Consider the following 27,460-nt stretch of genomic DNA (forward strand, 5'->3'; position numbering starts at 1 on the left):
TGATAAGACGTTGGGTTTTCTTAAATTGACGTAGGCTAAAGTCAGTCTGTCACTGGGTCTTTCTAGGCTCAAGACTTTATTACTTCCCGAGAATATTACAATTCAAATAGAAATACCATTGGGGAAAAATATAGAACTACTCATGAATTAGTTTGAATATTTATATAGAAAACTTAACAAATTTAATTGAAACTTGAAGAAAATTATTATTGGCTTTCGTTAGAAATAAATCGCTTTCGGTTCAAATTGTTTATTTACTTCAGAATTCTTAAAGATTGCAATGCAATTTTAAATTATTATTGCAAAAAAATATTTAAATATTATAAATAATTAGAAAACTTATAAAGTTAATTGCTTTCGTTAGAATGAAATCGCTTTCTTTAAAAATTGTTGACTACTTTAAGACATTGAAAGGACTATAATGAAATCTTAAAGGGTTATTCTTATAAAATACTTTAATCTTCAATCATTTATAAAGTTTTTTATAACCAGCACCTAATTGAATGAAGAAAAACACTGCTGGTTTATAAGCTCTTTATTGTCCATGAAATCAATTTCCATATAAAGGCGCGAGAAGTAGTTTAATTGATGAGTTCTTTGAACCGATGGTTATTTTAACGAATCAATTGAGTATTTTTACATATACATACCATCTATTATCATATGTTATGAACCCTGGGGTACGGTAGTAAAGCTTTCCATTTAATAGTGAAGGTAAAGATGAGATTGGATTTATCAATCGAACTCAACTTTTAATTATGCCATCATAAGTACTTACACATTTTCGTAAATATCATTTACAAATTACTATATTTAATATTTTGAACCTACATTTGATCTATAAAGTACAGACTAAATACTAACTAATCATCATCAAATGGTATCAATCTTAATTATTAAACACTTTGAGCTTCTTGAATCACTTTATAATAGATAAACACACAACTCGGGCCAACTATAATTGAAACCCTTGGAAGTAGTTGTGTGGTGAGGGGAGGTATTCTCTATTAAATTAATATTCGCATTAAACTGCTCTTAACTATACGAAATCTAGCCTAAAATCACAATCTTTTCCAGTGGAAAGCGTTATGGTGGCGACTTGAAAGTGAAGAGAGAGCAATAGTTTAGAATCAGCCAAACTCAAAGCCGAGGACATCGTCCAATCCGTAGTCGAACAGGCGGAAGTCCTCCTCGTAGATCTCGTACAGCTTGCGTATGGCACCGATTGGCAGGGGATCGAAGTAGGTGCGCAGATTCGCCCTCGTGCTCGATGGCTTGTGACCAGTGGGGAAGGTCAAATTGTTGGCTCCAGCTAGATACAATGCCAGGGCGGAGTCGTCCAGCAGAGTGTCGTATTTTCCTGTGAAATAGTTATAATTTCATAATCGGATTCCAACGGTTTTAAATTAGGTATAACTCACCCACAACGTTGTATTTCATCACACAGGGATTGCAGAGCTTGGATATCACCTCCCAATGCTCGTTGTAATCCGACTGATTGGCTCGACTCAGTTCCGGAGTTAGCAGATATTGGACAAATTCCCCGAAGCTGACATCGTCGCCATTTTCCAGGGAATCGTTACTGGCTCCTGGCCGCAGTTCCCTTACGATCTGGCGACCTACACGGGACTGAAAATAGCGTGCACTAGGGGAATCCCCTTCCAACTTATTCCTATAAGCGGAGAGTAGCCGCTCGAAGGGATGTCGCACGAGGATAAAACGTGTATACTCCTCGCTAAGCACCTGTCGCTGCTCGGCTTCGCTTAAATCGTACAGTTTGCTAAACATTCCCACCGAGTGGGCTAAGGATCCCGGAATAAGCAGAGGATCGGTTCCATTGCGCCACTTGCCCGTGAGCATCATCAGCACTCGCTTCCAATTCGTGCAGGCAACCTGAAGGCAGAGAAACAGATTCAAATATTGTTTAGTTGAACACTATTCATCTGCCAATTAAACCAAATAAACAAGAGAAATAATTCCAAAAAAATATCTAAAGTTTACATTTTCAAGTATCTCAGCCAGAAGGTCGAGTCTTCTTCCCGTGAATGATGTATTTTGTGCGCTCCTCGAGTGAATCACCCAATTCTGTGTCATTTCACAAGCAAGCATAATTTTAGGGAACCACCGATAAGCAGGAACATATCAGTCAGGCCTTCTATGAAGTGTATATGAGTGGTTTGGGTAGAGATAGGGGTCTGATAAATCTAGGCGCAGGTGTCTAATGTACACTCACGACGAAAGTATTCTTACCATATCTGATGGGTTTCTAGGGTAGTTTTTAAAAGTAGTTATGGTTATAATTTTATGATTAAAAATTTTTTTTGCAAAACACTTGGAGATAATCGGGGATAAAACAAAATATTTAAGAAATAATAAAGAATAACTATTAGGATCATTTATTTGTGATAAATATCACACAAGTATATATATTTTCCCGCTCCCTTTTTACGATCCATTAAAAAAATCTGAATAAACCGGTTGAAAAAGATTATTTTTAAAAGAAATTCAAACTGATCTGTAACATGAGCTGTATGATATCTTGGTCAAGTAATGAACAACAAGTGACCCGACAAACCGAACGACTTTTTTGTTGTTTTTTATTTTTTGCGACTCCGAGAGGAGGTTAATCGCTTAATGAAATCTCTTCGAAGACCTCGTTTTTATACGAGCTGAATTACTTTGGTTTTAATTGTCAAGTGCAATAAATTATAATTTTCGCCAAAAACAAAAAAGAGAAAAAGATCTTGCTCAGATGGCCAGCCGGAGAAGGTTTCCCTACTACGAAAGCATGGGGCAATAAGTCAAGTCGTTTAAGTCAACCAACAACGACTAGGCACAACAAAAAAAAGGGGAACACTATACACTCTGGTATATACGTAAGTACATACATCCTAAGTACATATGTAAAAACGTTTAGTTGGACGGGCAATGTCGAGCGCAATTAAATACCACAAAAACATTTCACATTACAAAAACAAACAATGCGTTCCTTATGTGGAAGAGAGATTGATTTGAAAAAATATACGTAAATATCACAGGCAATGTTGCAAAGTAAATCGAATGATTTTTAAACACATCGGGGATATTTTCTATATCAGTATCAGGTCCCAGTACCTGTCAGTACTGATTTTCTGTTTAAATAACATTCAATTCATGACGATGTGGTAATAGTACAAACATTTTCCTCTATTCAATCAGTCAAGTGAGAACTAAGAATGAGTGTGCCGAACTTTTTCATGTTTACACAACTTTCAATACTTAAGTTTTGTGTCAATATGTCTGGGGAAAGTAACAAAAAAACGTTGATCGGCCTGAATATATGCATCTTAGATGACTATATACAGGGATGCCCAAGAAATGTATATGGTTTTTTAACACAAGAAAATATATTTGATTAGAAGAATAGAACTCTACAAACCACTATATTTAGCTACAGAAGAACCCGAGAGAAACAGCATATTCAGCCAAAATTATGAGACACAATTTTTACTTTTAGACTTATCAATATATTTTAAATTTATAATAAATGCAATAACTGATAAGTTACGGCAACAGTTCAAAAGTCTTTCTTGAAATACTCTCAATACGTAATCAGCAATAAGCGCCGTAAGTTAAACTTAACGCAATTTTGTTATGGCCATTAAGGCAACACGCGATGGCCGCATAAAATACGGACCAGTGTGTGGCGAGCCCTCCACTTAGTGAGGAGCAGTTGTTGGGCAGGCATTTCGAGGGGCTATTGGCCAAGGGTAAACATAAACAATTTACGACTTCATGGAAGAACGGGCTGGGAAAAATGTTAAACTAGTGTGTTGTGAGTGGCGAATGAGAATGCGAAAGTTACAATTGAAATTGGTAACCGCTGGCTGTAACACTAACCCCTCCAGCTGCTTGATGAAATCGAAGCCAGTTACGCCCATGTCCGATGATAGTCATTGAAGAAATGCCAGCCGATAACGGGGAACGTATATCGAGTCGAGGCATTCAGGTGGCATGTTCTAACGACACGCCTCCTAATGTCAAGTTAGCTACTGCCATGGACATTGTGTGTCTAACTCTGAAAGTGCCACTTATGGTAATTTATGAGACAATCTGAATTGTGATATGGTCTCACACAAGGAACTGCACTTTAAAAATATTATATAATGCAGTTTGATATAAAGTTAATCTAGTTTTTGTAGTTTTAAAAAGGCAACAGACTTTTGCTCTAATAAACTATTGCCCTAATCAAAAATTAACTGGGTAAGTATCATGTAACACTACCTCCACAGTCCTTCTTCTATAACTGATAAATCGTTACAAATTCCCCAGATATGCTTCATCATTCACTGTCAATTACTCAGTTTCCTCAAATTACCGAAATGAAGTGGCGAAAAGTAAAGGTTCAAAGGGCAACGGCAACATGAAACAGCAGGCTATTTCTGTCCCCACTTCACATATGTGTACATGCATGTATGTCGCACACCTCAGCCGACTTCAAACACCTCGGCGGCCGGCACATGGCAATCTAATCTCATAGTTTTGGTTTAATGTTTTCCAATAACTCATTGGGTTGATAAGGGAAAACTGTTGAGGCCATTTCCTCCAGTTGATTTACCTCTAACTCAATTTCCTAATCCAATTAGGCAAATTAATAAGTGGGGTTTATTCCCCAGGTGATCCTTATATTAATTAAATTAAGAGAGATTATCTATTGCCACGCACGTCATTGGATGGGGCCAACATAATCTCATTTCACAGAAAAAATATATATTTAAATTAAGCTTATCAATAGGAGTCAACGAGAGCAAACCTAGTGAAGCATTCAAAGGAAAAAAAGCACAGACACTTCAAGACTTTGGCCTTTGACTTGGGCATACCAGATTTGCGCATTAAGCTGCATTGAAATGGAAAATAAATTAGCATTGTTGTTGAAGTAATAGCCTATAATTGCTGTTGTAGTTGCTGCTCTAAGTATAATTCTTTTTGTTGTATTTGATCGTTGAAAAAAGGTGAAATCAGCACTTGAAGCCACTTACAATATATATGCTGACATGAGCACGGACTCCGCTTTCCGATAAGCCAGTACGTTGAGCTTGGGCTATCAAATGCGCTTGTAATAAAATCGTTATAAATCTAGTTTAGGTGTCGATTGAAATCCGACTGTCTTTATAAGGGTTTCTCTATACAATATTGCCCAGAAATTATTACAAGACGATCGGAAGTGTTTGCCACAAGCCGCAAGATCCACAAAAACACGTGATCTTAGTGGGGAAAACAAGTTTCTATAAACAAAAAGCAGAGACAGAATGTGAAAACTGACAGATGCCGGTTTTTGACTAATGTTCTGATTTTTTTTTTTTTTTGGGACAACACATGGCAACCGCTAAGAAAATATTCATATTTGGGTTGCTCTTAGTGGAGAATTCTGATTAACTAAAGAAACAATTTAGGCTTCAATTTAAAATAAATAAAACTTTAAATTAAAATGAAATCATCGATGTTTTCGGAAACAATCTTAAATAAAACTTTGACTTATTGCGCTGAATATGCTATCTTAAACTGCCGACGCAGACTTTAATAATTTTATAATTTGGCTGACTTGACACGAGATTCATCCATACCTTGGGCACATAGCAGTAGAGGAGCTTGTGCTCCCTGTCCACGATCATGTGGTCCATTTGCAGCTCGCTGAGGTCCTCCAGCGTTTGCGTGTGCTCTCCCAGCAGTTCGCATTGCCTTTGCATGTACTCCTGCCGCTGGATGTTGATAGTTTGGGTCAGCTCCAGACTGCGGCGTGTGATTTTGACATTATTGTTGTTACCGTCCTCGAACGGCAGCCCGCCGACGACGACGACGGAGAGAGTGGCCAGGAGCTGCAATCCCAGTGAAATGCAAAGCGAAAGCCAAACCAGTCGATCCATAATGCACTGGCCTTGATCTCGATTGTCCGCGGATTGCTGCCCGACTTTCCAATCGGGTGGTTAAAGATTGAGGAAGTCACTATCACTATCATTGGCTCGGCATTAGCTTTGCCGCTGGCGCCCGAAATACTTGACGCGATGTACAAACTTCAGGGTGGCCGCGTTCTCAATACCTAGCTCCTTTAATGTGGCTCTGCCGTTGGATCTTCGGTCGTCGATCGGCTGATTGGTGTCCACGTTGAGCAGGCCAAAGCAGCGCCATAGAAATCGCCACGAGACGAATGCGCGATGATCGTGCCCGTTGCGCTGAGCGGAGTGAACTAACTCGCCGGTGGAGCTGGCCATAGCCACAACTGGTTGCCGTCTCGGCCGCCCATCTTCGTGCCCCGACTCGCCAGCCGCCGACTCTTCGGCAATTCCCCGACGCCTGAGACGCTCTTCGTGCCGTTCGCGTTGCTTGCGCCTGTGCTGTGCCTGAGAGATCAAACCTATTGCCCTCTTCAGCTGGGCGATCGTCGGCTCACTTTGGTGGAGCTGCAAAAATTCAGAAAGACACTGAGAATCAAACGACAAGTTGTTTTGAGAAGGGTTTATGGAGCGGGAAAGAGGCAGAGTCCATTAGAGGGAAGTTTAACCTTGAAATTAAATCAGAAAAGGGAAACGCCAAAAGAAATTCAGCATAGCGAACAAGTCTCACAGAGTTTGGATTTGGACATGAAGTCTTTAGGTTGATGCTAGATCGGCACCTGGTTGGCCCTAAGGATCCAGGATCCTGACTTTGCCTCCATGTGTACTTCTTGCGCTGTTGGTTTTTATTAAAATAAGTCCCCAAAAAAAACACAATTAGAAATATTTCTACGTTCCTTGCGTGAGCATTCAAAATTCTAAGTAGATAATGCAAATTCTATTGGGGACAAAATTACAACAATGAGAACTTTTACTCGCTTATATGGCTGCTTAATAAGGAACGCAGACAAATTGGTTCCCCGACTTATGCGGCCTCTGTGGCTCTCGCCCACGGGTAAGGATTGCCAGGAAAATTTCCGTTTATTCAAAATCCATATCTATTCAGGTCCACGCACAGTGTTTTTTTGGGGCCCTGTTGTGAAATGGGTAGGTTGTGGGCTAGGCTACATCCTTGTTCTTGTACAAATCTCAAATGTTAACCCCTCCTCAGTGCGTTGTCCTGGCCGGTTTGGGCGATGTCTTTAATCGTCCTCCGCATCTTATATCCAAGAGGCAAACTCTAGTTTTGGCGTTCAGCGGGGCTTTGTGGTCGCGCTGGTCCATGATTATCCGGCCAAAAAACCATAGCTTCATGCTTTGTAATGCCTTTCTTTCTGTGTCCCAGTGCCTGCTCCTTTGGAGAAGCATGAACCACAATCCGGACTCGGAATGGAAAAGGTGGCGAGATTCTCTAGAAGGTCTATTCTATTTTCCTGATTTACCAGCTTTCCTAGATTAACACTCATCACAATTTTACAGAGACAACAAAGAATTAATCGAAGCCGAGTGCAAGCAGCTGCTCAATTGATTCAATGGGATATACTGACCACTACGGTGAGAGTGCTGAGTCCATCTCGCTGCACGTGGACTGTGGTGGCCTGACCCTCGGCGATGGCTATCTGGAATTATGAAATGGATACTTTTCTTTAATAAAACCAGTGTGCAATGGTACCGCGTAACGGGAACCGGGTTCTTCCTAATAATTAATTTTCACCAATTAGCACATTGAGTGGTCGGCAGTAGGTCAGTAGCAGCCAATATTGGTGACGAAAGCATTGCCAGAACGAGCCCCGCAATGTGCTAATTGCACATCGATGCTAATGTGGGTATTGTAGGTGTATTCCTGCACACATATGTATGTACATAAGCTTGACGTATTTTATATTTTGTGGGGGAGCGAGGAGCCAATTGGTCGATCTACTTTTGTCAATCAGCATTAGCACATTAATCTTTCTAGAATTTCATAATTTGATTTTATTAGAATTTAAAAGATCGGCGAACTATGAATATAATTTAACAATGGGCTATATAAAAGATTATTAGAATGGCTAAAGCTTAGATTGTACATTTAAAGATTTCTTTATGGGTAGGTAGGTTCTGGTGGTAAATCAAGTATACTGTTGATAAGCATTTTAGCATTAAAATCTTTGAATTCAAAAACTTTCAAGAATTTATTTCTTGTTATTTACTATGGTAAACATAAATTTTTCTGCGAGTAAAAATAATTTTCCAATAAAAATTATTTTATGGAAGCAAATATTACCATTAGATAATTTTTTTTAGAAATTTAAGAGATTAGTATAAAAAATTTATTCCGAATTTTAAACTACTAATATTATAGCACCTACATAGAGACATTTGTTTGAGAATGTTTTTGTTAATATAATAAATTTCTTAATTCAGCAGGTAAGATAAAAGTAACGATTGCACTGAACTTAGCAAATCAATGGTTTATGAACTTTTGTTGCAAATAAAGATTGTTTATATTTAACCAAAATAAATGATAACTTATTTGTTAATTAGTTTCGTAATCGACCTCTGAGCCCAGTAATTTAAAAGCATTGTTTAAGCAGCAGACACTCGAGGTGCTCATCGTCACTACGTGGATGGCCGTCCAAAGTTATAAATAAATATATTACAAAATATCAAGTACATATTAGTTTAAATGTTAATAAGAAATCTTCAAGGACTTTCTCAGGTTTTTAACCAAAATACCCCCTTACCTCTCCCATTAACTCAGTGGGCGTAATGTCGTGCGGAATATCCGAGAGCGTCTCGCAGCTCGCCAGGATGCGTCGTAGTTCCTGCGAGGTGCTGGCCAGCATGGCATTGTGCTCGGATCGGTCAAAGTCGTTGCGCTGGCGGCGTGGAGTAGTGGACAGTTCCCGGGAAATCCTTTTCCGCTCCTTTCGCCTGCCCGGGATCTTCTCGTGCCGATTTCGAGCCTCCCGCACGGCTTTCTTTCGCAGATTCAGAGGCATTTTCTGCAGTTGTTTGTAGGTCAGTGCATCAGGTCTAGCAGCCCGCCTTCTTTCCCAGTGGGGAGAGCGTCCTCTTCTGCTTCCCTGATCCATTTTCTTTTTATTTTCTTGGTTAAAGTTTCTTGTTTATTATTGTTTTTTTTCGTTGCTCATATGCAGTGTGCCCGGCCATGAAAAGTAAGAGCGATCCTAAAAGCGGGTATTTTACCCTCCGTGGCAGCGGCCACACTGAAAGCGCTGCCAGACATCGCTTGGAAAATTGCGCCCCCTAAGCGGGGTTACCAGACTAACGGAATTTAAAAATAAAATAACGGAAAGAAAGCAAATTTGTACACCAAAATATATAATATTAATTCGGACACGTTAGCCTTTAGATTCATTTCAAAATTAAAACAACATTAATAAATTATTTTAAATCCATAGTTCTCATTAAAAATGTCAAAGGGCTCAGGACCTTTGTCAAAACTGTACAATGTGATCATTAACTCTGTAGATCCGTTAGTTCCACAAGCACTGCAACCATTTTGGATTTCACCAGCAGGTTATTAGTATATTTGGTTAATTTAATAAATAACTTAAATTTTTTTGCAGGTCCCCAAACCGTATTCTTTTGGGGGCCGTTTATCAAATGGGTGAGCGCATCTTAATAGACATCATAAATATTTAATTAACCAAGGATATAAATCATAACGTTAAAAATAAAGATATATACAATCAACACCCAGAATTTGGTAATCTTATGTGATTATTTGCAGATCATGGTGGTAGCCGGGCTCGGCGATACTTTAAAACGGCCCGCCCAGAACATCTCGCTCAACCAGAGCATGTCTCTAGCAGCCGCGAGCCTAATTTATACCCGCTACTCAATGGTGATAACCCCAAAGAACTACAGTATGCTTGCCGTCAACGCAGCCATCGTCATCATCCAGAGCTTCCTGATTGCCAAGCACCTGAAGTGGCGCAGCGAAGGTGCCCAGGAGACAGTATACAATTATTCCGATTTTCCGCTCGATCCGGACGATTGGTAAAGATCGGAGGGATCGTCTAAAAAACAATTTCTAACTTAATATATAAAGTAAAAATAAAGCACTGTTGACTTAGCTTTCTTACTTGTTGGTGTTATCAAGATTAGATTTATGGGGTTTTCGGTTAGCAACGTTCCCTCAATGACAAGCTCATCTTCTGAGATACAAGATCCCAAAGCAGAGGGCTCGCCAAAGCCAACTACTCCCAATTGCAGAATTACCAGACTATTTTGAATTTAAAAATTAAATAACTAAAATAAAGCTCATACAAAAATAAAAGGAAGCCGTCGTTCACCCTAGCCTTTTGTTTCATTTCAGAAAGTTACGTTCCTAAACATTAAGAAATTATTTTAAATTTATGGTTTTTAGACAAAATGTCAAGAGGCTCGGGACCTTTGTCGAAATTCTACAATGTGATCATTAACTCTTTAGATCCACTCGTCCCCCAATCAATGCAACCGTTCTGGACTTCACCAGCAGGTCCCCGAACCGTATTCTTTTGGGCGCCGTTATTTAAATGGGTAAGTTTATCTTAATAGTCATCATTCAAGTTTAAATATTTATATCTTAACTTTAAAAAACTGAAAGGGCCTGGTGGTAGCTGGTCTTGGCGACACTTTGAGTCGGCCCGCCCAAAACGTCTCGCTGAACCAGTGCATATCCCTAGCAGCCACGGGCTTAATTTGGTCACGCTACTCGGTGGTGATAACACCAAAGAACTACAGCTTGCTGTCCGTCAACCTAGCCGTCTTCGTCATCCAGAGTTTCCTAGTTGCCAAACACCTAAAGTGGCGCATGGAAGGTGCCCAGAAGACAGTGTACAATCATTCGTCGTTTCCGTTTCGTTCGGAGGACGATTGGTAACGAGCGAAATGATGTTCTTAAAGACATTATTTAATTGAAAATATAAGAAAATAAAGCACTCTTTACTTGGGTTTTTTACTTCTTGGTCATGCCAAGGCTAAATTTATTTGTATCGTTCCATTATTATAGAAACCATAACAATATTTTTAGTACATTCTCATCTTTCGTATATTTTCCAAGATCCACTGACCGTAGTTAGGTGCATATGTGTACACCCCAGTCCCCATGCAGGAAGAGTCGCCGTAGCTAACTACTCCCAATTGCACGTAGCGGCTCTCTCCATCGGCGGTTTCGATCGTGGTTACTAGCGGGCCGCCTGAGTCTCCGCCACAGGAGTCCGTTCCAGTGCTCGATCCAGCGCAGAACTGGTTGTTACTCACGCTAATCCCATCGAACTCTCTTTCACATTGGCTGTTTGGGAAGTGGGTCAGATTTGTGGTCTGAAGAACATGGGCTGTAGAACCGGCGTAGTGGGTCAGGCCCCAGCCGAAGACCTGGTACTCAGTAACTCTGCGAGCATTCGCAGGATATAAGTGTAGGCAGATCGGCTGAATGTGCACTGCAAAATAAAGTGTGATATATAGCTTAAAAAAATTCTTAATCGTACGTTTTTGTTTTTGACTAGTTCACCATTGACTATTACCGTGGAATAACCTACCATTAAAAATGATATTCCCGTTTAATTTAATCAGAGCTATGTCATTAAATTTTGTGCCACCATTATATTCCCTATGGTATGCGATGCGCGCAATACCAAAGTCCTGATGGCTGGGCATGCACACGAATCCCTCGCAGTCTGGGTTACTCCTATTATCGTGCTCTCCCAGGCGCACCGTCCTTAATCACGGAAATTGTTTTAATATTATTTTGTTAAGTTGAATACTACTTACATATTCATACCCACGCAGTGTGCGGCCGTAAGGACGAATCCTGGAAATATAAGGGGGATTATTAATTACAATAGTAGGTACAAGCTTCACGAGTGAAATACGGACTGCGGTTGACAATTGAGCCGCCACAATGATACTTGTTGTTTTTCATTAAGTACGCCATAAAAGGAGCCGATCCCATTGGAGCATCCTTTCCACTCGTAATCCTAACAGTTGATGTTTCATATAGTCCACAGTTAGGGTACACAAATTGGGAATTGACTCCCTGCTGAAGGAGGACAAGACAGGCTCCGAGGACAAAAGCGAGCCAAGTCATTTTGACGGAGGTTCGCGGTAACTGAATAACTGATCTTTGCATCGTTTCTTAAATATTCATTTAAGAACGCTTATAAGTCGAAAGGTCGAATAAGAGATTTCGTCGAATTTTTTCAGCTTAAATTATTTTAAAGAATTTGATCTTTTCGATTTAAATCTTGCCTTTTAATCTCAGTTTCTGAGAAGAATAATGGCGAATTCCAAGAACAGTGAAGCCCTGAAATATTTGGACCCTACTTTACTGCCTTTAGAATGTGCGCAAGGTCAAGAACATGTCACTTGTATTTCCCAGAAGTAGGCATCTCCGAAACCAAAATGTATATACTACATAAAATATACAGATATACCATACATACCAAGCTAGACCCAGACCCAAGCCCCAAATTTCGGTATACATACATATATGAGTACTATTTGATAATATGAATCCGATGTTTTAGACAAAAATAGATTGAAAACTTTTAATGATAGCATTGTTGGTGGCCGAAGCTCGCCATGCCCAACTACACATAAATCTAAAACTGTAAAATAACTGCAGCAAAATCTGCGCTGAAGTTTGTCTGAAGTCACTGCTTCTCCTCACTTTTGAGAGAAAATGCCATAAATCTTTGTAATTATCCATATATAAAACCAGATTTATTATTATTTTCCATATTTTTAAAATCTTAATAACAATCCGTTTACTAGTCTTATTTGACTTTAATCCCACACACAAAAGTTAAAGAACTGCTTATGTCCCAGAAAAGAATTTTCAATTGGAGGCCTTTTTTGTATTATTTATATTATCAGTATTATTTTGACATTCCGTTCGTACCAATTTAAAAGAGAATTTAATTCCGCTTGTCCATAATACGCATCCTTTCTAAGATCCAGCTGCCGTAATTTCGAACATTTGTGTACCCTCCAGCACCTGTGCACTTTCGGGTGCCGAAGCTCAATATTCCCATCTGCACATAGCGAGTCCTACCGGCATAGTGGCCGTGAGTTACCAGCGGGCTGCCGGAGTCGCCCTGACATGTGTCCGAATTCCGAGCTCCGGCACAGATCACATTCGGATTGATGTTCATTGTGAACGGCCTTCTACAGCGGCTATTGGGGTAGTTGCGCAATATCGTGGTCTGTAAAGAATGAGATTTACCACTGTGTCTGGTCGCTCCCCAGCCGTAGACCTGGTACTCGTTCGGTCTAGTCGCATTTCCAGGAAATTTATGCAGGCAGATCGGCTTAATGTGTTCTAGGGAAAAGGATAGGCCGTCATATAAGCTTAATCTCGATTATAAACTGTTGCAACTTCTTCACTCCAATAACCAAAATTAGTTTCTCAAAAAAGTAACGTTTGATAACATACCTTTGAACTCTATAGCCTTGCTTAATTGGATCAGAGCTATGTCATTTTCAAGAGTAATATTATTGTAGTCCTTATGGTAGGCGAATCTCGAGATACTGAAGTCCTCATGGAGGGGCATGCATACTTTTTCGACGCAATCTGGATCCGTTCTGTCGTCATACTCGCCCAGACGCACCGTTCTGGATCATTGATCGGTTAGCAAAAGGTGAGAGAATGGATTTCCTTTGTTAAAAGGAATGCTACTTACATGTCACTATTCAAGCAGCTTGCGGCTGTAAGGATATATCCTGAAATAAAAGCGATTAACACTTATTAAAAAAAATGGCACTAACAGCGAATGTGAAATACAAACTTTTGTTGATGATCGAACCGCCGCAGTGGTAGAGATTATTTTTCATCAAATACGCCATAAAAGGAGCCGATCCTAGACCAGCGGCTTGGCCACCTACGACCCTGCTTTGAGGCGAGACTATGCCGCAGTCAGGGTACACCATTTGGACCAGGATTCCCTGTAGCTGGAGGATAAGACAGGCTGCAAAGAAAATCCCAAACCAGTTCGAAGCCATTGCGACCAACTTTCGCTTTAACTGAACGAATCGGAGCTGGTGGCATTCGTTAAATATTCATCCGAGACCTCTTATCACTGGAAAAGTGAGATCATATATTTCGTGGAACTTTCTAGCGTTCAATAAGTTCAATTTATTGGTTTTTCTGGAATATTGTCTTAAATGTCTTTAAATGTTTTCTTTTATGCATATTCGCTCAAAAAATGTATAAATTGTATATATTTAGTTTACTTTCAATGGTTATTTTGTTATTATACTTTTTTTTTATAGTCTTTAATGTCAGCCCTCTTTTTGTTACCAAATTACCAATATATCATTTTGATTTAACTTTTAATAATTAAAATATATACCAACAAGAAAATAGAACCCTTCCAGAGAAAAACAAATATCGTTTGTGTTGTGCCGCTCTGAAGCTTTACAAATTTTATTCCTTTTTTTCTCTTATGCATTCTTGAAATCGTCTTCATATATCTTCCGCTTGAAACTATCTCTAACTCTATCGCTAGACTATGTGTCGTTCCCCCGCGGCGATGTTGTTCGGGGGGACTTCGGCTTTGGGGCATACAACTTACGAATGGGAAACTAAAAAATAGGAGACTGCTAAGTGTAAGATATATATTTTAAAAGTGGCAATCGGCTAGGGGCCTCTGGCTGAGGTCCTGGAATCTATGCCTCTCGTCCTGCTAACGGCCGGGATAGTGCGCACAAGCCCCGATGTGATTGGTGATTGGTCGTCCTGTCGCCGGTCGTCCTGCAGCCAATGCGCTGCTTGCAAAGGACTCGTCGTTGGCCTCCTGGGCGGGAGGAGGGCGGCATCTTCGGGTCGGTGTCAGCCCGGCAATGCAGTTGGCAACACTGTTTGGCATCTTTGTGGCCCACTCACACACACACCGGCACACAGCTACTTTCTGCCCGGCCAACAGGCGTATACTTGATGTATTACGTATACGCATGTGAGAAAGGCAGGACTCTTCGGTATAAGTATGTGTGTGTGTATGTGTGAGGGGTCGCTTGACAGGTTGCCAAAAAAAATGCATTGCCAGGCTGTTGACTCCCTGTTAGCTCCCTCTCTTCAGTCGGGCTTCGTCGCCGCTGTGCTTTGCCATTGGTTGGTCAGGCCATCGGCTGTTGCAGCGGAGAATCGGCTCGACCTCCTGGGCCTCCTCCTCAATTGGCCAACGAGGCTTCCTTTGGGCCTTCAGTTGCTGCAAAGAAACAGGGAAAAGAGATTGCATGTTAGTTTTGGCTGCCAAAAGATAGTTATATATTATTTTCAGGACTAGGGAGGGGCTTTAACTTAATTTGGAAATATTTTTGGGCGTTAAACTCTGGCGATGGCCCAAAACTTTGGCACAAAATATTTTCTTGTATAATTTTGTAGCTTTTACTAATTCAGGCTTGCAGTTGTGTTACTGTGTGATTAATTTTTTGATCATTTTTAATATTGTTTTAAAATAGATAATTGTAATATAGCATATATTTTTGTGTCTTTAGAAAATATGTATAATAAAATAATTGTTACTTTCTCCTCGTTATTAAAAATAGTTTGGATATAGAAATGGGTATAGCTTTTTTTTCTAAATTTCTCTGACTTCAATTTTATCAATTTGTAATAATTATTACTTAGTTTATGTTATTTATGATTTAAACAAATTTTAAGTCGCTTTGATTACTTTTAACCCCTCCAAATTCTATTCTTAAATTTGATTTATAGATTATAAGTTATATTTCTTATATTTCCCAGATTTTTTACATTCTGAAAATTAAGAAAAATATCTCCCTCAAACTTTAGAGATCGGTTTTTTATTAAAATTTATCTTCATTTATTTATTTTCGTTTATCACTAACTTGTATCACCCCTCCAACATCTATTCTTAACTTGAATTTTTATAGACCGGGGACACTGTGCCACCAATGCTGCTGCTCAGCAGTGGAATGGGTAATGGGCCTCTGCCAAGATGGTAGCTTGCCAAAATCTTGCCTAGAATTTTCTCACGCTCTCTTCCAAAAAAAAAAAAGGAAAGAACAAATTGTAGAAAAAATGATGTGAAAGAAAGAAAGGCGGGATGGCAATGAACTTTATTGCGTAATGCGAAATCTTGGCAAGCAACTCGATGCGATTCTGACAGGGATTCCCCCATTCCGATAGTTCCGAGAATGATGCTGTCATGTAATTAAAGCACCACCTGCCGGCCGATGCGTAAACAAATGAAGCCGACATAATTTATGATCATGGAGTTTTGCCAATAAGTTCCCCTCCCAGACGCGCCCCGCCACGCCGTCTGATCCGATCGTTCGGCGAAATGAGCCCACATATCTATATCTCGGCACTCTCTATGTCAGCACCCTCATTATTTTTACGCGCCTGAATGACTTCGGGAGAGTTTCCCCGTTGACTTAGGTCGGGAACTGTGTTATTGAACAGCTGCCAATTGCGGCGAGTCCAAATAATATTCATTCCAGACCGCTGCCCCATCCCGTTCCCGATGCTACCACTAATTTCACACGCACGTGCTAAGTCTATGTGAATTATGGCCAACGGAACTGGTCCAGAAATATCCCAGGAAGCCAAGAGAATCCTAAGGATACGGGAGACACCATTTGCTCTTAATTGCCTGCGACACAGCTGTTCTGTTGGTCAATTTATGAGCTTTGTCTTAAAATCGTAAATTGGCAAATTATGATAAATAATCTTTGCAGTCATTTTCGCCTATATAGTATATGTATGTGTCCCTCGTTCATTATTCATTGTTGGACATGGGCGAAAATACGGAATGTGTCAAATGAGTGATGGCTTTGATGTGGTGTTATGTAAATGCAGGAAATGGGAATATGTTTTTTAGGGGAATTCTGTGGTACATAATACTTCAAGAACCTAGTCAAACTCTTAACACATCTATTTATATGTATTATTTAATAATAAATAATTTAAACAGCTTAATTTTTGTATATTTTGTATATGTTATAAGATCTTTATTTCCTACTTATATCATACCTGATGATCTCATTAAGTTAGTCAATCCCATTTAATTATTTATAAATTCGCTTTATTTAAATTCCACAAGCAACCAAAATGCTGACCAAAGGAATGATGATCATAACATTTTGCGTATACTTAATATAAATTATTTTTATGAGCAAATCTCTATTATAGACAGCAGACGGAACGAATTAATATGACTACGGAAATCTTGCTAAATTATAGACCCATATATCCTATAGATGGCAAAAAGTGAAAAGTCTTGGGCGGTTTAAACAAATTTCCCTGGCCTTTCTTTTTTTGTTGTTTTTGATCTATATAAAATACGTTGTTGCTTTTCCAATGGGGAGTAAAAGAAAAGAAAATATTGGTTTTATTTATTTGTTCTAGAATCTAGAAAGTCAGCATTTGCCTAAAAGTTTTTCTTATTTCTTTTTGTTGTTTTCTGTTTGAATTTTCTCCCGTTTGGTGGCGGTTTTTGCCGTGTTGAATTTTTCATTTACCTTGCTATTTTCGGACACACTTGACGGGCGGGCTGCCGAAGATCGAAGACGAAGGCGAAAGACGCAGAAAGCGATAAAAACGTCAAGACCGAGCCGCACCGAACCGAGTCGAAAAGAACCCCGAGAAAATTGCGCAGAACTGTCGCCTGCCCTTATGTGCCGCCCAAAACAAAAACAAGAAAAAAATATATATAAAAAAATATATAAATATATATATTGCTGTACTGTGTTATATAGCAGGCTTCTATATATAAATAGTACGCAGACTGGCTCTCTATGTGTTCTTGGATCTTTGAGTTGCGATGACGCGCAATTGACGCGGGCAAAGACGCGTTGAAAGCGTCGCCGCCGCAGCTTCTATTTTCGTGGACACAACTAATATACTTGCTCGTACCGGCTAGGATTCAGAATCAGATTCGGCAATATGTACGTACAGATACCGATGCATCTGGTTGTATATTTCGTTTTAATCTATTTCAGTTGCTTCATCGAAAATGTATTTTATGTGTGGTACCGCACGTTCGTTCATTCGTTTTTGATATATACATATGTAAGATCTTTTTTTCTTTTTCATCTGTCTGTGTTTTTGTGTCTGTCTATAGGGCGACAGCGACGGCACAAATTGTAATTAGTGTTAGTTTTTCTTGGTTTTAATTAGAATTTTCTTAATTTGCACGTTTCTTTCGGGTGTGTGCGTGTGTGTTTTATGGTAAACAAACGAACCTTGAGGTGCAGTTAGCCTGCAGTTTATTTATCGTGTATATATAATATGTGTTCTTCAAATTGGGTTAATTTCGGGTTATTTCGCAATGTTCTCTACCGATTTAAGGCAGTGTACGAAGTGATGTTATAATTTTCAAAATTATGTAATAACTCATTTTCGCATTGTTCTCCACTGATTTGAGACTATGTACAAATTGATGATATAATTTTCAAAATTATGTAATAACTAAGTATATAAAAGGGCAATTAATACGATTTTTTACTCACATTTTGTATATATTTTCTTTATATTAAAAAGAAATACGATTTTTTAAGTGGTTTTTATTATTAAAAACCTTTTAGAAATAGTTTTCTTTAAAAATAATTAAAAAAAAATAATTTCTTGGTCGTTTCTAGGGCAGAGCTGTTTTTTTTTATAATATACTCTTCAATATTTTATCATCAGTCAAAACCTGTACGCTCTGTTCTTTAAATAAAAACAAACTCGTATTATTTTCCCAAAATGTATTTTCCACTTGAAACAATTGTAATCACTCAAAATTGTTATGCATTTTTTATGTATATTTTGAAAGAGTGGCAAAAATATTTTCCTGTACATTTATGTTTAAGAATTCAAAGCTTTAATTGTGCCTTTGTTTGCTTTTATTAACTGCAGCTAAATGGGGCATTTGTTTGATTTTATCTACTTTTCAAAATACTTAGAACCGACCGAACTGTCAGCGTTGTCATTGCTGAGAAATCAAATGAAAACTGAAAGTCAATCAAAATAAACACCCGAAAATGCGAAAATAAAAGAAATACCAAAAAATAGTAAACGGGAAATTGGCAGGCTGCGAATATTAACTGGCTGCCAAAAAGCTCAGAGGACCAAAATCGAAAAGAGCGAGGGGAACTCGGAAAAAAAAAAAATTGTTTGAATATTGGCCAATAAATTTTACAAGACGTTGACATTTGGCCAACGGCAAACGGCCTTGCCAAAGGCCAATCATTCGTATATGTTTGTCGCTGTGTGATAAACACAATCATAATGATAATTGGACACCTGTTGGCAACTGCTAGCGAATGTCTGGCCAAGAATTCTTTGGCCAATTCAACAACAATCGGTGACGTAGCCGACGAACTGGGCAACTCGTCAAAAATGTGCGTCAGCAATTAAAATCATAATGAGAGTGCCAAGTCAGCCCCCGCTGAAAAACCGGCTGCCAAAGCCCCAAGTCCACCAATCCACGCGCCAGACACGCGACCCCTGGCCACGCCCCGCATTCCACAGGATGCGTTGCCAACGATGATGCCAAAAATCTTGGCAGCCCCCGAGGAACACGAAGAAGCCACCGACTGCTGGCTGCGTTTGTTTATGTTTATGTTCGTCCGGTTGGGATTGGTTTGGGCTTCCAGGGTAAGAGCAACCCGGCATACATGAAAAGGCGGAATCGGAAGAAAAAATGGGGAAAAAATATAAAAGAGTTGAGACTATTTAGGAATAGCGAAGTAGGAATACTCTATGTGGAGTTTATAGCATATATAAATAGGATTTATAATTGGAATATTAACCAAATATATATCGCTAGATTTACAAATACTTATGTATATTATAATATAATTTTTAAATAAACTATTGTTTGTTTATTGTTACTAATGTTTCCATTATGAAATATGATATATAAACAATAGCTTTACAATATTTTCGTTTTCTTTTCGATACTAAATCGATTAGTCTCTGAGTATAAAGAGACACGAGTCCCATAAAAATCCGCCTTGAAGGATGGAAAACTTGTGAAGTGTCGACCACTGCAGCAGCACAATCACCACCGCAGACTTGTAGGCGCTGCCAATTGCAGACTGCGACAATGCGGCGTATACGTAATGAAGGAGGAGGAGTCACCACCACACATAACGTATACGCAGTGCTGGACTAAGTTGCAGACCCAATGCATAACACATAAATAACAAAGGCCTGACCATCATTATAGAAAAAAAACAAGGCAAAGGAAAGTCGAAGGAAAAAATGGAAGCGCCGCACTAATAAGTTTTAAGAAAAATGAAAATGAAAAATCGTTTGTGCATTTTTATAAGTGCAAAAATATGCAAATAGAGTAAATCATTACTGGACTGGACCAAAGGCAGACAAAGTTCTTCTTCAGTGATTTTTTCCCTATACTTTTTTTGTTTGTTATTCTGCCTTTGCTGCTGATGACTGCAGAAGGAGCCCGGGGGATGGGGTCAGAAGGAAGCGCGAGCCAGAATCATAATTTGGCGATTTATTTGTTTGTTTGTTTTATTTGCCCCGTCTAGGCCGCCATTGAGAATTATGGTCTGCCGTCTGTGTCGGCAACTGGAGCTGACACAAAGCAGAGGGGGTCGGAATAAATGTCCAACTTAAATCCCCATCGATATGCATTTAAAGTTCTTTGACAATTTCTCACTGGCAATTCAATTAGTTTTAATTGCTCGACTTGGCGGACTTTTAAATATTTCCCAGGCCATGCCCATCAATAAAATCAATGCAGGCCATAAATCTTCAAGCCTTTCATTGCACAGCCAAATGCAAAGTTGGAATTCGGTGCCCGATTCGATGCTCTGGCGGAAACAAAGATAAAGAACCTTTTGTTGGACATATGCAGCCAGTCGAGAGAAAAGGACATAATGCCTTGGACTTGGCTTGGCTTAGTTGCCAATTTCCTGGCGCAAAAAAATAGCCAGGAAAGCGAGAATTATTTGCCAGGATGTCCGAAACATTGTTGGTGTCAACAAATTCCTTTTCAACGGCTCCAAAAAAATGTTCGACCATTGCGAGCAGCAAAAAAAAAAAAAAATGAACAAGGAGAAAAACCAACAAGCGGAGCGAAGACAAAATTAATGTGAAGACATTTGAGAATGTCCTGAAAATGTTCTGCCCTGCTCTAAGTCCTTGGCAATTAAATTTCGTGTTAATTTTGTGGCACTCCCTCTCCTGGTTTTCTGGCCAATTAACTATTCGTAAAGAGCCCTGGGAAGATTTTTAATTGTTTTAATGGATCGTAAATCTCTTTGTACAACTTTCTGATTGTTGCTGCTGTTCTTCAGTGCCGACGCTCATAAATTTTGGCATTTAAAATTTCGAAAATCCAACATAAAACTATGCAATTTTATGGCCCCAATTGAAAACTACAAAAGCAGACCCAATACTCATTGGGTCGAAATTTAATTGTCTAAAGTCCAATGTACCCTGGCGTGTTTTTTTGTTATTTCCAAACGCGTGTGTGTTCAGTCATAAAAGAATAAATCTGTCTATGAGATTAATTTCTGATATATGCGTTGCGTTTCATCTTGCGGGAAGCGCTGGATAAGGTCCTGGGTTTTGGTCTGGCTAAAAGTCTGGGTATCTGAGAGAGACCCTTACCACTTAGCACAGGCAACTCATTCTCTGCTAGTGTTCATTGAACCATAAGCAGACAGTGAAAGGAATCGGGGGAGGACGCTGCTCCTCGAGAGTCACTGGTTGCGGGCGAGCTCTTTAACAGTTTTTACCAGGCCTATAATTTCGCCTGGGATCCTGCCTAGATGTTGGATAGTCCTTCACTGGGCACGCCCTCCTGCGGCGCATTTAGCTTTCCCGTTGACATTTCTCTGTTGCATTTGGTTTTATTTATGTGGCGCCAGTTGGTTCCTTCTCTGCGGGTTTTTCAGAACAAGGGGTTAGCACTTTCACTCGTTTGCTGGGCGATTATCGCAGGGCCACAAAAACACATACAACTTAGGGGGTGGTCTCAAAAGGTGATTCTGAATTTGAATTTGATTTTGTGACTTTTGAGAGAAGGTATTTTTACCCTAAAAAGTTTTCCAATTCAATCAATGTCTCTTGTTTCTGTTAAAGGTTTCACTTTACTTTTCTTTGAATATCATAAGAAGAGGTAAGCCGAAAATGTTTTCAAAAATAACTTCACTCTACCACAATTTCATCATTAATGAAAAGGAAATTCTTTTCATGTAAACATTTAATGTTTAAATCAATTTTATGTTCTCTAATTATTCATACACTTTGCCATTTACAAACATATTCCTAGAAATCAATCTTAGTTTTTTGAGGTTTATTTATTTGCCTATGATTTTAGTTTTAACAACTTGCCCTTCGATAAAAGTGTTTATTGTGATTTAAAACGTATCTGTATAAACTTCAATTCCTCCTAATAAAGAAAATTAGAGGATAGAGGATTAAAGAAAATTAGAGGATTTTCTTTATTAGAACTTTAGTAAAATATTTTAGCTTTTTTGTAAAGTTAATCCACAAAAAATGGAATATTTTGTAGATGGATTGATAGAGTAGATAAATAAACTCACCATTTTCCAGCATTTATCCGCGCTCAGATGTTCTCCACTCTCCGTTCACTCTTCGCCTTTTTTCGCTGGCTGTGATTTACATCTTGTGCTTTGACCTCGCCGGAGGATTTTCCCGAACCGATTATAAGTAGGTCGTATTATGATTGGACAGTGCTTATTAATATTTTATATATTCTTGCGCTTTAGCCCTTTTGACGTTGGGCTATGAACGTATTGTATTTCACTAATGTTTATGCTTGAAACTATTGCATATTTATAAGTGCTGGTTAGGATCATAATGTTATATTTGTGGGGATTATGTAATAATTGCTCGTTGGCTATATTGTGTTTATATTGTATGCGATTATTTTCACTATTTCAAAAATAGTAGAGTGGTTTATGTTGGATAACATATAACTTTTTTTTGTAGTTTTTTTTTCATATTTCGTTGTATTATATTAATAAGAAGATGTTAAGGCCCCTTTATTAGAGGGTTTATTTTATTTGAATTTTGCTTTACATTTATTATCATGTTGTTTGTTTATAACTTAAAATTTTGGTTTATTTTATTGTTGAGTATTTAGTGCATTGTGCTATATATATTATTTCAAATTAAAGTTTTTGTTTTGAAATATTTGTAGTTTGTTCTAGAATATTTGATAATATATTTGTAGAGTCTGTTTGGGACTTTTTATATATTTTGAAGTTTTTTTTATATTTTACATGTTCTCTTTTATGTTCCTGAAGCTTCCTTTTTGGGAGATCCCGATGTTGTGGAGATGCTTATCCTTCGGAGCTCCGCTGGCGTTTGCTCTGCTCTTCTCCGCCTGACGTGCTGACGGCCAGGACTAGTCCATTGCAAAGTCTTGAGTCCTTTCATTAAGCCTGGCCAGATGAAACAATCAGCGGGCTCCTGCCAAATCACAGTTGTTCTTGTGTTGGGTTCGAGCCAGAGGCGAGTCCTTTGAGTCCTCCCCCCCTCTCTCACAGCCTCTCCAGTTTTTGGCATCACGTTGGTCAGTTGCCTCGCACACACGCACGCACATACACACACACACACAAACTCACTGGGAACACTCACTTCTACACCACAGAGCAACTGGTTGTTGTTGCTGTCATTTGCAGCTGCAAAGCCAATACCCGCGTGTTTTTAATTGTTTGTTTTTATTTTCTTCTTATTTGCTGTATAATCAAGACGGACGTGCGAGTATCCTTGAGGGCTAGTTCGTAGTGCCCAGGCTTCACTGTGGCGTCTCAATGGGTGTTCCGCTGCGCGCTTGTGTGTGTGTGCGGGCGGGAGGTGGTTCAAAGAGAGAGAGAGAGGGGGTCACCAAAGAGAGCTGTCAATGGGCCATCAGCTGATCTTGGCCCTGATGTTTGAGTTGGCTAATCAAACGCGGTCCGTGGCCAAAAAAGTGCGCTGCGTTGCACCATCCTCCTCCTCCTCCTCCTCCTCTATGTGCTGTGTCTCCTCCTCTTCCCCTTCGTCTTGCCATCATTGGCCACATCCTGCGTCACCTGTTTTTGTTGTTGGCCGGCCACTTTTCTTGGCTGGCTACGCGTCAAATTGAAAGCCCAACTCCGCTGCCGTTGCCGCTCAATTGGCAGCTAGCCGTGGACCCGGATAGCGATTGTCCGTGTCCGGGTCCGGTGTTGGCCGCCCTGCCAGCCTTTGTTGGCTCGCCACACCAGACGCTACCAGTTTCTTGGCCAACTGACTGACGACTGGCCGCGCGGCCTGCCAAAAAGCGAGCCAGAGGCCCTCGAACGAGTGCAGCGTTCCCACCATAGCGTTCTCTACTCTTCTGTTCTCTTCTCTCTTTGTCGCTTTCTGCTTTTTGTGTCGTCATCGGTTGACTCTTTCGCTTCGCCCCGCCGCCTGCTAGGAATCGCTTATGCCCTCCCTCTTCTGGACGCTCTTTTTGCTCACTGGCACACACATGGGGCCGCCTTCCACTCCCCCTTGCAGTATTTGCTCTGCGCCTGTAGCTCCCTCTAGCCCGCTCTTGCTCTCTCCCAACTGGCGGAGCTCCAAGCAAGTGATCCCCATTCCCCATTTTGGCTCACTCGTGTGACTTCGTGTAGCCTTCGGCGAATACTCGTCGTCGCAGCAGCAGCAGAGCTTCCTCTGCCCTCCAATAATGCAGTTACATGACATCCATCCCCTTTGCCTTGGTTTCATCCATGATTTTGAGTATTTTTCCAAATATTTTTGAGTGCTTAGTTTTTTATATTTCAGTTTTAGTTTTTTTTTTGCGTCGTTCCGGTATTGGCCGCGAAAACAACACAGTTTCATGATTTATGCTTAGCACGTGGTTTGAAATGCCGAAAAATATGGGAATTTATGAGACAAATTTCAAGCTAAATAATTGGTATTTAAAAGACGTAGAGAATAAGATTTCCACAACTATCTTATTTTGAAATTAGCAAAGATATTTCCTTATCAAAACGAATTGATCATTGAGATATTGGAATTTTACCCTAATACCTATAAGGTCTTCAGGAATAAACCAATTTCTGGAGTTTTACATCAATAATACATTTTAATTTATTCTTAAAATACTTTAAATCTCCTTAAAAAAGGAGAAAAAAGTCCATCCTTAAATTTATATATTAAAATGTTATATCTTTGATAACATATTATTTTTGCTTACATTTTAAGATCTCCTTAATTTTAGCTACCAATCAATATTTTATTATTGCCTTAGAAAAACATTTTCTATTGGTTTCTATAATCTTAGATTTTCAATTAATTTGCAGAACGAGAAATAAAGCTATTGTTTTTCAAATTGTTTTTATCTGAGAAAACGAATCTCTGCAAGGTAATCTGCGGAGCAACAATCAATTTTCCTACCCCAATTATGAATGCATATGCAGAAGGGAGCGGAACAAACAGATCTGCCAGAGATATATAAATACGTGGCTGCTTTTCGACAAAGGCATAAACGCGGTCATAAAATTAGAATTTAAATGAGGCACTAAAAAGTGCAAAAACTACAAAGGATGAAAAGAAAAACTTGAGCCACAGACTTCGAGCCCTTCGAGTGCTGCTCGAGCTAAATGAATGCAAATGGTCAACAGGTTTTAGCACATGCAAGGACACATCTTCGCAGGACATCGATGCCAATCAGAATAAGTGGACTTAGGCGAGTCCCCGTCCTATAGGATCAGCCAGCAGCAGCCATACGCTCTCATCCTGAGTGGATGCTATGTCTGAGTTATGAAACGAGCGGCGCCAGTGTAAAAATTTTATGCAAGCGAATAGCAAAAATCTTGTTGTAAAATTGTAACCAGCGCTAATAAATTTCTAATAAATGCATGTTAAATAAAGGCCACAATGTTGTAGGTGCACTGAAAAAAATATTTATATTTATTAGCATTTAGAAAAATTTAATCTAAAGGTGAAAACAAAAAATGACCTACAAAGATGAGATTACTAGTAACGTACAAAATAAGTATACTTTTCAACTTAGAACAATCAATTTTAAATTTCTTTACAATTTTTAATATAACAAAGATCCTCTATTATACAATTCCAAACAATTTATTTATAATAATAATAATAACTTCTTTATGTGTATTTGTAGGGACCGACAATCGGGCGTGTTAATTGAGCACCGATTACGCGGCCATTAATGGGATCCCCCCTGCCAGCCGAGGGGCCGAAGGTCAGACGGGAGTCAGTTAACCACCGGCAGAACAGCAAAAAGTGTGACAACAATGCGAGCCACACGTTGACCACAGCAGCACGTGCTGCCAGAGGCCAAAACAAGTCCCTCCTCCAGAGCAGCATCCCTATATCACTCCTCCCCGTCTAATACCAAGAGCGAAGCCCATCACCACCAAATGGAGAATCGGGGAACTGCTGTTGCTGTCGCCCTGTTTCCGCTACCAACTAAACGTTTATTTATTGCCCAAACAGCGCCAAAGGACACCAGCGCCAGCCTCGATCCCCACACTCCTGACGCTGGAAACGCCTGCACCACTTCAGCTAGACAAGGGCCAGCCCAAAGATAAACACATGAGGGTGAATTAGGCTGGAACTCAGTGTAAAGATTTAGTAGAATTGAGATATTTAAGGTCTTTTTCTTTGGATTTTTTTGGTAAACGCTTATAAAAATAGCTAACTTTATATTGAGGTCTTTGACAATATTGTTAATATACATAAATGTATAAAAGGCATTTATCTTAAATGTAAATCTTAATGTAATGAGAAAAATAGCTGAATGTTACTTTAACTTAACATTATATAAATATATTTATACATAGATGGTCCACCCCAATGAACAACACTCTCCCCTTTATTTAGCATCGCCAATGTTGCCAACATTTCTTCTAACTGGGCAGTAAAAGCACCGTAGATATGAGGGCAGGGGTTAAGGTTCAGGCTGAGAGCAAAAAGCGAGAGGATGCCACACACATCTTGATTTTTGCCAAACAAAACATTTTTCGAGCACTTGCTCAACGAGACTGCAATGGCAATAACTGTATTTGGTTATGTTAGTCACGTGGCCTCCACTCAGTTTTGGCCAAATTGCTGGACAGCTGAGAGAAAACAGGGGAATTTTATAGCGAGGAAAGGGTTGTACTTGCGATGGCAGGAAAAACCGCAGTGTTTTTATTTTTTTCTTGTGGTAACCAAAGGACCAAGGACCAAACGGAAGAGTTAAGAAAGGGTGTCCAGAATTACCGATTCAATAGAAACACTTAAATCTAAGGGTTGACAACCTTTGTTATAAGTTTTCCAGTTTCAAAAATTTTGAATTGACATTACATTACATACGTTATTTAAAAAAAATTAATTAGATGTAGTATATATTGCTTATTTCCTTACAGACTATAAATTTAATTAAGCCCGACTTTACTAGAACACGATGTTAATCCCTTAGGCATTACCAAATATTTGTTGGTCTTTGCCTAATATGTTAGTCTGTTGGCCTTATCTTTAAATCCTTTTTTCCTAACTACTTCAACCGTTTGGCTTTATCCTTCTTTTTGCCAGCGAAAGGAATTTCTAATCGCTTTCCTGGAAATTACCTTCCATCCGTTTTTCGTTTTTA

The 27,460-nt window shown here is 39.3% G+C and overlaps 6 protein-coding genes across 6 annotated transcripts; 3 read left to right on the forward strand and 3 right to left on the reverse strand.

Annotated features, from left to right (window-relative positions):
• Window positions 1-726: 726 nt before the first annotated feature.
• Window positions 727-6,055, reverse strand: LOC108077264 (carbohydrate sulfotransferase 13). The gene is made up of 3 exons (XM_017170531.2): window positions 5,604-6,055; window positions 1,422-1,893; window positions 727-1,360 (listed from the first exon to the last, which is right to left on the reverse strand). The coding sequence occupies exons 1-3, from the start codon at window positions 5,901-5,903 to the stop codon at window positions 1,131-1,133; spliced, it is 1,002 nt and encodes a 333-aa protein (XP_017026020.1). The 5' UTR covers window positions 5,904-6,055; the 3' UTR covers window positions 727-1,130.
• LOC108077265 (uncharacterized) lies at window positions 6,006-9,185 on the reverse strand. The gene is made up of 3 exons (XM_017170532.3): window positions 8,633-9,185; window positions 7,457-7,528; window positions 6,006-6,437 (listed from the first exon to the last, which is right to left on the reverse strand). Exons 1-3 carry the CDS (start codon window positions 8,981-8,983, stop codon window positions 6,006-6,008), a joined length of 855 nt encoding a protein of 284 aa, XP_017026021.1. The 5' UTR covers window positions 8,984-9,185.
• LOC108077266 (mitochondrial pyruvate carrier 2-like) lies at window positions 6,750-7,594 on the forward strand. The gene is made up of 4 exons (XM_017170534.3): window positions 6,750-6,924; window positions 6,976-7,016; window positions 7,081-7,327; window positions 7,389-7,594. The coding sequence occupies exons 1-4, from the start codon at window positions 6,831-6,833 to the stop codon at window positions 7,403-7,405; spliced, it is 399 nt and encodes a 132-aa protein (XP_017026023.1). The 5' UTR covers window positions 6,750-6,830; the 3' UTR covers window positions 7,406-7,594.
• A 106-nt stretch (window positions 9,186-9,291) lies between the features above and the next one.
• Window positions 9,292-9,999, forward strand: LOC108076935 (mitochondrial pyruvate carrier 2-like). The gene is made up of 3 exons (XM_017169980.3): window positions 9,292-9,431; window positions 9,482-9,522; window positions 9,646-9,999. Exons 1-3 carry the CDS (start codon window positions 9,326-9,328, stop codon window positions 9,916-9,918), a joined length of 420 nt encoding a protein of 139 aa, XP_017025469.1. The 5' UTR covers window positions 9,292-9,325; the 3' UTR covers window positions 9,919-9,999.
• Window positions 10,000-10,201: 202 nt separating this feature from the next.
• Window positions 10,202-10,844, forward strand: LOC108076934 (mitochondrial pyruvate carrier 2-like). The gene is made up of 2 exons (XM_017169979.3): window positions 10,202-10,436; window positions 10,504-10,844. The coding sequence occupies exons 1-2, from the start codon at window positions 10,290-10,292 to the stop codon at window positions 10,777-10,779; spliced, it is 423 nt and encodes a 140-aa protein (XP_017025468.1). The 5' UTR covers window positions 10,202-10,289; the 3' UTR covers window positions 10,780-10,844.
• Window positions 10,845-10,925: 81 nt separating this feature from the next.
• On the reverse strand, window positions 10,926-13,898 carry LOC108076838 (serine protease 7-like). Its single transcript, XM_070283219.1, has 8 exons — window positions 13,685-13,898; window positions 13,580-13,619; window positions 13,333-13,511; window positions 12,885-13,218; window positions 11,775-11,875; window positions 11,670-11,709; window positions 11,438-11,616; window positions 10,926-11,338 (listed from the first exon to the last, which is right to left on the reverse strand). Exons 1-8 carry the CDS (start codon window positions 13,896-13,898, stop codon window positions 10,926-10,928), a joined length of 1,500 nt encoding a protein of 499 aa, XP_070139320.1.
• Window positions 13,899-27,460: the final 13,562 nt, after the last annotated feature.

This window comes from Drosophila kikkawai, chromosome 2L (genome assembly GCF_030179895.1).
Source record: "Drosophila kikkawai strain 14028-0561.14 chromosome 2L, DkikHiC1v2, whole genome shotgun sequence".
Classification (NCBI taxonomy): domain Eukaryota; kingdom Metazoa; phylum Arthropoda; class Insecta; order Diptera; family Drosophilidae; genus Drosophila; species Drosophila kikkawai.